Source organism: Saccopteryx bilineata, chromosome 5 (genome assembly GCF_036850765.1).
Source record: "Saccopteryx bilineata isolate mSacBil1 chromosome 5, mSacBil1_pri_phased_curated, whole genome shotgun sequence".
Lineage (NCBI taxonomy): Eukaryota > Metazoa > Chordata > Mammalia > Chiroptera > Emballonuridae > Saccopteryx > Saccopteryx bilineata.
In genome coordinates this window covers 194,393,413-194,402,890 of record NC_089494.1, presented here as the reverse complement: position 1 = coordinate 194,402,890, position 9,478 = coordinate 194,393,413, and the positions used below count along the sequence as shown (strand labels likewise).

Genomic DNA, 9,478 nt, shown 5'->3' with positions numbered 1-9,478 from the left:
GGGTTCCGAACCCGGGTCCTCTGCATTGCAGTCCGATGCTCTATCCACTGCTCCACCACCTGGTCAGGCAAACTTGGGTTCTTTTAAAACTTAGTTCATTGTGATCTCTATAAAAGTTTCTGTTAAAAAATATTCAGGCTGGCCTGACCAGGTGGTGGTGCAGTGGATAGAGTGTTGGACTGGGATGCGGAGGACCCAGGTTCGAGACCCCAAGGTCGCCAGCTTGAGCAGGGGCTCATCTGGTTTGAGCAAAAGCTCAGCAGCTTGGATCCAAGGTCACTGGCTCAGCAAGGGGTTACTCAGTCTGCTGAAGGCCCGTGGTCAAGGCACATATGAGAAAGTAATCAATGAACAACTAAGGTGTCGCAATGCGCAACAAAAAACTAATGATTGATGCTTCTCATCTCTCCATTCCTGTCTGTCTGTCCCTGTCCATCCCTCTCCTTGACTCTCTCTCTGTCCCTGTAAAAAAAAAATATTCAGGCTGAACAATAATATGATGGCAGGTGAAAAGAAGACAACAAAACACTGAGTACTAAAATCAAGGTGTTCCCTTTTTAATGTGTAGATAAATCATGTAAATTAGAGGAATTTAAGAAAATTTTTTAAGAAATAACAATTTTAGGTAGGCAATTGTAAGGAAGATGACAATCATACAAGCCAGGGCTACATGATTCTGCCACAGGCCCCAAGATGAGAGGTCGATGCCCTGGTTTATCAAGAATTCTTCTCCAGTACATCTGAAATTCAACAGAAAAAGAATACGACTTAATTCTCAGCATCTGTCCAATCTGATTCAATATATTTTCTGTTCCTTAGTTATAGAAACCTATCGGTCACTAAGTCGGAAATAACTATATTTTCATATATAATAGGTAAGAGCCAATGAGTACATACAATTCTGCTAGACACCATTTAAGCAACCTACATGTAGCAGTTTAGTCAATCTTGATACAACTGAATGGGGTGGATACTATACACATTTAAAAGATGACAAGATTAAAATTTAAGGAACTTGGCCAAGCTCACAGACTCACCTTGAACTAAATTGCTACCCTCTCCAGATTCATTTGCCTCTAAATCTATGAAGTTACTCTCTTCAAAAGGCAGAAATGTTTATCAAATAAATGTTTACTTACTCCTGAATAGGAAAACCTCAGCTTTACAAGATGATATCTAAGGCCTTCACAAACATACCAAAGTTCTTTATAGAACTCTTGACCCACAACCAGTCATGCAAAAAAAATACAGGCTAAGAAGTCCTAAACCAAGAAAGAGGAGAGGAGGGCTTCCTGACAGCTGCCCTCCGTCAGCTCCTGCACTGAGACTGGAATGGGCATGGCCAGTGCTCAGCTACAAGACCTCACCAGGCAGCCCAGGTATCAGGGAGAGGCCTTGCTGGGAGCTGGAGAAGCACAGGGTGGAGGAGCCCTGCCACGGGTAGATCAGCACCTGGTACTAAAGACAACTGGCATAGCCGCCATTATTGTCTGGTACCATTTTTGTATCACTTTTGGAATGTAGCAGTTCCAAAAAAAATTCATACTAAGATCAAGAGAGAGAGAGAGTGGTTAGAATAAAGAATCCTTCTCTTTGTACAGTTCCCTGAGAATACAGATGACCCTTGAACAATGTAAGAGGGATGCTGACCCCCATACACAGTCCAAAATCCACAGATAACTTTTGACTTCCCCCAAACTTAACTACCAATAACCAGCTGTTTCCCGAGGAAGCCTTACTGATAATACAACAATCAGTTAATATATATTTTGTATGTTAGATGTAATGTATATTGTATTCTTATAATATAAGCTAGAGAAAAGAAAATGTTAATAAGAAAATGAGAGAAAATATATTCACAGTATTTATTATTTTTTTGTAACAGAGACAGAGAGAGAGACAGATAGGGACAGACAGGCAGAAAGAGAGAGAGATAAGAAGCATCAAATCTTTGTTATGGCACCTTAGTTGTTCATTGATTGCTTTCTCATATGTGCCTTGATATGGGGGGAGGAGAGCAAGGGGGTAGGAGCTACAGCAGAGCAAGTAACCCCTTGCTCAAGGCAGTGTCCTTGTCCTCAAACCAGGAACCTTGGGATTCAAGCCAGCTACCTCTGAGCTCAAGCCAGCAACCATGGGGTCATGTCTCTGATTCCACACTCAAGCCAGCAACCCTGTGCTCAAACTGGTAAGCATATGAGCAAGCTGGATGAGCCTGAGCTCAAGCCAGCAATCTCAGGGTTTTGAACCTGGGTCTTCTGTGTCCTAGTCCAATGCTCTATCCACTGCGTCACTGCCTGGTCAGGCCACAATATTTATTTATTTATTTATTTATTTATTTATTTATTTATTTATTTGGACAGAGACAGAGAGTCAGAGAGAGGGACAGACAGGGACAGACAGACAGGAAAGGAGAGAGATGAGAAACATCAATTCTTTGTTGTGGCTCCTTAGTTGTTCTTTGATTGATTTCTCGTATGTGCCTTAACCAGAGGACTATAGCAGACCGAGTGACCCCTTGCTCGAGCCAGCAACCTTGGGCTCAAGTTGGTGAGCCTTGCTCAAACCAGATGAGCCCGTGCTCAAGCTGGCGACCTTGAGGTCTCGAACCTGGGTCCTCCACATCCCAGTCCAATGCTCCATCCACTGTGCCACTGCCTGGTTAGGCTGTATTTATTTTTTAATAGAAGTCCTTATATAAGTTGGCCTGTACAGGTCTGATCTGCTTTGTTTAAGAGCCAACTGTACTTCAAAATATCAATTTGTGCTCTTATTCAAAATTATTTTTGTTCTATTTGAATTGTCTTGAGATATAACAAACCAGTATTCTTTTTTCTGTCATTAATTAATGTATTAAAATCACACCATTAACAACAACATTGAAAAGTGTCATTTTATACAACATCCTCTAATTTTATTAAAATCTGCATTTCTGTTTTATTGACATTATCCAAAACATGGGATTTTCTTCACAGTTACTAAAAGATATGTTCCTTTCTGTATAGAATACATCTTTCCCTTGGCTATATTGCAAGTCTGTTTACAAAAGAAAAACAAAACTGTGCAGACTTTGATTTCATGATCGAGGAAGAAGAGACAAGTGCTAGGAACATGGCAGGAAAATGTTCCCTCCTTTCCCTCTTCTGCTGCCCTTTCAGCTCATACGACCGGCTATGGGCTGGGCTCATAGGTAGCCATGTTTGTGGACCCATAAACTTCACATAATCCACACAGTGCAGATATTATAAGACCTTGTTAAAATATCAAAGCAGCTAATTTTAAATGCAAATGTTCTGAAAACCATTATCTCATACTTATTAGTAAAACAGCAAAAGGATCTTTTAAAAGGCTCAAAACAGCACATATGGAATATTTCTCCAACTTAAATACAGAGTTATGCCACACTTTCATATACATTAGTAGACAATAACTCACACTATAGATAAGAAAACTGCATCTGAGAGAGTGAGTGTCCCTGAAAGGACTCGTACGAGCTACAAGCCCAGTGGCCTACATCCCACCACACAGTGAGCAAACCTAGTAAGACTCTAAATGCAAACTTACATTGCAAAGCTACAGGTATTGTTTGCTGTTACATTGAGTCCAGGGCAGAAGTTTTGTCCCAAAAATTCATTATGCTGCAAAGCCTGTAACACAATGAAGAATGGGGAAGGTAAGCAATTTTAAATTTCAAACACTTTCCAAAGAATTATCACAATCTCATCCTCATAGATTAAACTTTGTTAATTTTGAAAAGAACACAAGCTTCATATTCACAGTCTTGATCACACCATAGCAACTGAAATGATTTTTCCTGACAATCAAGAGAACTAGGGGTGAAATTTTGGCTTCTAACAAAAAAAATATTTTGCCAAGTGATCTCTGGCTATATTACCACATAGTTCCTTCCTCATTCTCTGTCCCAATGTTATAACCCCATAAACACTATAATTAAAATGATAATGTGGTACTCAAAGACTATTATTAACTTATGGTAACATTTATATGTCTCATTTGTTTTGATCAAGACCAGTTATAATTCTTGGGAATAAGAAACTCGGTTATGCTATTTTAAGACACAGTTTTCTTTATAGTTAGTTAGACTTTAAAGTCAATACAGGCTGGGAATATTATATGGTCTTGATTTTTCTTCAAATATCCCTTTCGATATAAAACAGGTTCCCATTCTAGGTTCCCATCCTCTCATGTATTTCCTTATAGAACTGAAAACCAAATACATTTCTTACATCAATTGGTCAATCATTCTCCTTAACTATAAGCTATCTCCCCACACTTCACCTCCCTCAAACCACTGGGTGACTGGGAAAGCCAGGTGATTCGATATCAAGGTGAATCAAGGCTTAACAGGAAACTCTCCTTCTCTGCTCCTGAAAGAAAATTCCTGAGATGGTCAGGCTTTATTCTGATTATTCTCAGCTTGGAAACAATAGACTAGTCACAGGGACAAAGAGGAAAACTCACCACATAGCCATATCGAGGAATGCTGAAGTACTGAAGCCATGAGAGCCAAGGCACAACGGTGGTGAGATTGACCAACAGCCCCGAAAAAATCTACAAAGAGCAAATACCAACAGTCAGAACTGGTGGAATGATTTCATAAAGAATTCGAAAGATTATTCTCTTTAAGTCCCCTACAACCTTGTAAAACTTTCTGTTAAGACAAATTTCTTTCTTGAAATTTCTTCCAATAATCTAAAGGCTTACCATATCCTTTTTGCATGTGTATTTTTCTCTACAACTAAGGCTATTTATGGTTTTAAAGGAAGGACAATATATCTACCTATATTTCATTTAATTGGAAGATTCTTAATTGTCAAGGCTTTTACTTTCTTTGTAACTGCACACAATGGAAGGTCCATAGTCCTGACTGTTCTAATGATACAACCACTATGCATTCCCATAAACAGACACACCAGAACATGACCTGAGCACCTCACACCCCTCTATACTTCCATAGCGCAGTAAGCTTTGTTATTTACAAGGGTTTGCATTTTGTCTGTGTAACATTGGGTATAATTTGGAATTCAGAATGTATGTTTAAAATTTGCCTGACCAGGCGGTAGCACAGTGACTAGAGCATTGGACTAGGATGCAGAGGATACAGGTTCAAAACCCCAAGGTCGTTGACTTGAGCACGGGCTCACCAACTTGAGTGCAAGGTCGCTGGCTTGAGAGTGGGATCATAGACATGACCCCATGGTTGCTGGCTTCCAGTCAAGGCACATATGAGAAGGTAATCAATGAACAACTAAGGTGCTGCAACAAAGAATTGATATTTCTGCCTGACCAGGCGGCGGCACAGTAGAGTGTCGGACTGGGATGCGGAAGGACCTGGGTTCAAGACCCTGAGGTCGCCAGCTTGAGTGCAGGCTCATCTGGCTTGAGTAAAAAAAAAAAGCTCACCAGTTTGGACCCGAGGTCACTGGCTTGAGCAAGAGGTTACTAGGTCTGCTGAAGGTCCGCAGTCAAGGCACATATGAGAAAGCAATCAATGAACAACTAAGGTGTCGCAACAAAAAACTGATGATTGATGCTTCTCATCTCTCTTTGTTCCTGTCTGTCTATCCCTCTCTCTGACTCTCTCTCTGTCCCTGTAAAAAAACAACAAAAAAAAACAATTGAGGCCCTGGCCGGTTGGCTCAGCGGTAGAGCGTCGGCCTGGCGTGCGGGGGACCCGGGTTCGATTCCCAGCCAGGGCACATAGGAGAAGCGCCCATTTGCTTCTCCACCCCCCACCCCCTCCTTCCTCTCTGTCTCTCTCTTCCCCTCCCGCAGCCGAGGCTCCATTGGAGCAAAGATGGCCCGGGCGCTGGGGATGGCTCCTTGGCCTCTGCCCCAGGTGCTAGAGTGGCTCTGGTTGCGGCAGAGCGATGCCCCGGAGGGGCAGAGTGGGCAGAGTGTCGCCCCTTGGGCGTGCCGGGTGGATCCCGGTCGGGCGCATGTGGGAGTCTCTCTGACTGTCTCTCCCTGTTTCCAGCTTCAGAAAAATACAAAAAAAAAAAAAAAAAGATTAAAAAAAAAATTGATGTTTCTCATGTCTCTCCATTCCTGCCTGTCTGTCCCTATCTGTCTCGCTCTCTCTGTCTTTGTCACACACACACACACACACACACACACACACAATAAATAAATAAATAAATAAATAAATAAATAAATAAAATATAACTGCCCAAAGCCTAGAACTAGTAAAGCATGATGTGAAGTATAACAAAAATTATAATGAATACCTTCATTTAAATCTACCATAAAGCAGTATTGCTATGGGACCCTAGGACGGACTGCTCCAGCAAGAGACGGCCACATAAGAGGTTCATACAATACTTCTAACTGGCACTTGCCATGTGACTTGGGTATAACAAGGACAATGATGCTGGTGTGAAAACATATTTTTGATATAACAGAGTGCTTAATGTATACCATCTCCCAGTAAAATGCTGCTTTACATGTGGTTTTACAAGTTCTATATATAAACCATTAAATAAATAATAAATCAAGGCATCTAATATATGAACAAAATACTTTTATATATTGAAAGAAATTTTATTTATTAGATAATATTATTGGAAATTTACACAAGGTTTATGACTTTCTCAATAATATTTAGATTGGTAGTTTTCAATAGCAAAAATGTGGTATTTACAAACCTTTAAATATATCTATTCCTATGCTAGCAGAAAGGACACATGTAGTAAGTTAATGGGCTTGAATGACATATGGGGAAATGTGCTAATTTGTTCTTTTTACCTGTTCATCTTTGTATGAGCAAAATTTAAGGACATATAAGAATAGCATTAGTAACCATTAAAAAAAAGGTAAACAGGCCCTGGCCGGTTGGCTCAGTGGTAGAGCGTCGGCCTGGCGTGCAGGAGTCCTGGGTTCGATTCCTGGCCAGGGCACACAGGAGAGGCGCCCATTTGCTTCTCCGCCCCTCCCCCTCTCCTTCCTCTCTGTCTCTCTTCCCCTCCTGCAGCCAAGGCTCCATTGGAGCAAAGATGGCCCAGGTGCTGGGGATGGCTCTGTGGCCTCTGCCTCAGGCGCTGGAATGGCTCTGGATGCAACAGAGCGATGCCCCAGAGGGGCAAAGCATCGGCCCCTGGTGGGCATGCCGGGTGGATCCCGGTCGGGCGCATGCGGGAGTCTGACTGCCTCCCTGTTTCCAGCTTCGGAAAAATGAAAAGAAAAAAAAAAGATTAAAAAAAAAAAAGGTAAACAGAAATACATAGACATAAGTGAATGTCAAGAATCCAGAAAGGAGGGGACCAAGTGCTGTGTGGAAAATTTTCACTATTTTTAAAATAATTCACTTCAAAATCTAGGATGAACCAAGATAGACTATCCATGGACATGCTGTTCTATTTCTCATGGAGCTTAGCTTTTCCCTTGGAAAGTATTTGATCCAAATAAACCATCTCAGCTGCTGCATAAATAAGCCATCAGTTCTCTAACACCAGCGCAGAAGTCCAGAAACGAATCTGTCACTTTAATGAGGTCAAAGGTTTTTTTTGTTTTGTTTTGTTTTGTTTTGTTTTGTTTTGTTTTGTGTGAGAGAGAGACAGGCAGGCAGGAAGGGAGAGAGATGAGAAGCATCAATTCATAGTTGTATCACCTTAGTTATTCATTGATGGTGTTCTTATATGTGCCTTGATTAGGGGGCTCCAACCGTACCAGTGACCTTGAGCTTAACAGTGACCTTGGACTTCAAACCAGTGACCTTTGGGCTCAAGCCAGTAACCATGGGGCCATGTCTGTGATCCCACACTCAAGTCTGAGACCCTGTACTCAAACTGGTGACCTCAGGTTCGAACCTGGGTCCTCAGCATCCCAGGCCGATGCTCTATCCACTGCACTACTGCCTGGTCAGGCAAAGTATTTCTGTTTTTGAAGTTCTTAGTCATCAAAGTTTTACTGTATGTCATCAAGAAGCATTTCGAAAAATTTCATTTTAACAACATACTAACTAAGGTTATAGCAATTATATTAGAACAATGGCAAAAAGACTGTGTAAGGTAGAGAAAAAGCTGGTACATTCTCTAATATAAGCTATATTTTAATACATGACTTCCTTAAAGCTAAGAGTCCCATTTAAAGAACCCTAAAAACAGATTTTTCATGACAGGTGAATTTGCAGGAAGGAACGAGGAGAAATAATTACATCTCAGAGAGAAGTGTAGTTCTTACCATCATAAACACAAATGAGATGGTCATAAGAAGTGTTGCCATAGATACCACACTCTGACCTGCTGCTATGGCCAGCGCCATAGAACTGGCCGCATAAGCCACCATCATAAGGGTAAGCATCATGATGAAGAAAGCCTCCACCACTGGCTTCAATCCTTAGGGGGAAAAAATGGGGTTAATCCAACTGCTTAAGTTACTGGGTATCTGGTACTGTTTATGGTGCAAATATTTTTTGTTTGTTTGTTTGTTTTTTTACAGAGACAGAGAGAGAGTCAGAGAGAGGGATAGATAGGGACAAACAGACAGGAATGGAGAGAGATGAGAAGCATCAATCATCAGTTTTTTGTTGTGACACCTTAGTTGTTCATTGATTGCTTTCTCATATGTGCCTTGACAGTGGGGCTACAGCAGACCAAGTGACCTCTTGCTCAAGCCAGCGACCTTGGGTCCAAGCTAGTGAGCTTTTGCTCAAACCAGATGAGCCCGCACTCAAGCTAGTGACCTCAGGGTCTCAAACCTGCATCCTCCACATCCCAGTCTGATGCTCTATCCACTGTGCCACCGCCTGGTCAGGCTATGGTGCAAATATTTTGAGAAGTGAATATCAAAATGAAAAAAAATCATCCTTCATCCAACCACCTGAGTCATCAATTTCATTGTCCCTCCCCATATAGTTAATGTATAGAGTTATTGCTCAGTTTTCTTTTTGTTACTACTGCGTGAGCACTTTCTCATGCAACACCTATGCTCCTTGCTGTGTAATTAACAACCTCTGAGTGCCTTAGATGGGGGGCTAGAGGCAGCACACCTGGCCAGAACTCTATTGCCTTCTCCCTAAGAAGGAAACTTGTCAAGAGCACATTGTTTTTACCCAGACTTCACCACATGACTCACTGTGAGCTGTCACTGCCTTAGTGAAGAAACTGGGAAGGCTAGGATTATATGACCTCCCGTAGGTTCACTACCTGAGAGAGCACTTCTAGTCTCTGAGAGCCTGCGATTGAGGATGAGGCTAAATGAAGTTTCATGAAACTACCTTATAACTATACTGGCGGGCTATTACGGGTCATACACTCTGAAGATTACGGAACAGCTGTAAGAACACTAGTTGAGACTGAGGATCCAGGTTCTATACCTAATTCTTTATGATACACCTCTTAACTTGTAAAATGGAAGTTTAAACTGAATCAGTAAATCTTCCCTTATAGTGCTTTGTCAAAAATATATATAGCCTGACCAAGTGGTGGCACAGTGGAGAGTGTTGGACTGGGATGCAGAG

The 9,478-nt window shown here is 41.5% G+C and overlaps 1 protein-coding gene across 6 annotated transcripts in view; it reads right to left on the bottom strand.

Moving 5' to 3' along the window:
• Positions 1 to 536: 536 nt before the first annotated feature.
• The window catches only part of LOC136337612 (broad substrate specificity ATP-binding cassette transporter ABCG2), a 136,905-nt gene continuing 127,963 nt past the window's right edge, over positions 537 to 9,478 (bottom strand). For all 6 annotated transcript variants that reach the window (XM_066279077.1, XM_066279081.1, XM_066279079.1 and 3 more), the window contains 4 exons: positions 8,200 to 8,354; positions 4,483 to 4,572; positions 3,565 to 3,647; positions 537 to 740 (listed from right to left, as the gene is read on the bottom strand). In XM_066279077.1, the coding sequence (XP_066135174.1) occupies positions 593 to 740; positions 3,565 to 3,647; positions 4,483 to 4,572; positions 8,200 to 8,354 (476 nt within the window). In that variant the 3' untranslated portion in view covers positions 537 to 592. The remainder of the gene's footprint in view (positions 741 to 3,564; positions 3,648 to 4,482; positions 4,573 to 8,199; positions 8,355 to 9,478) is intronic.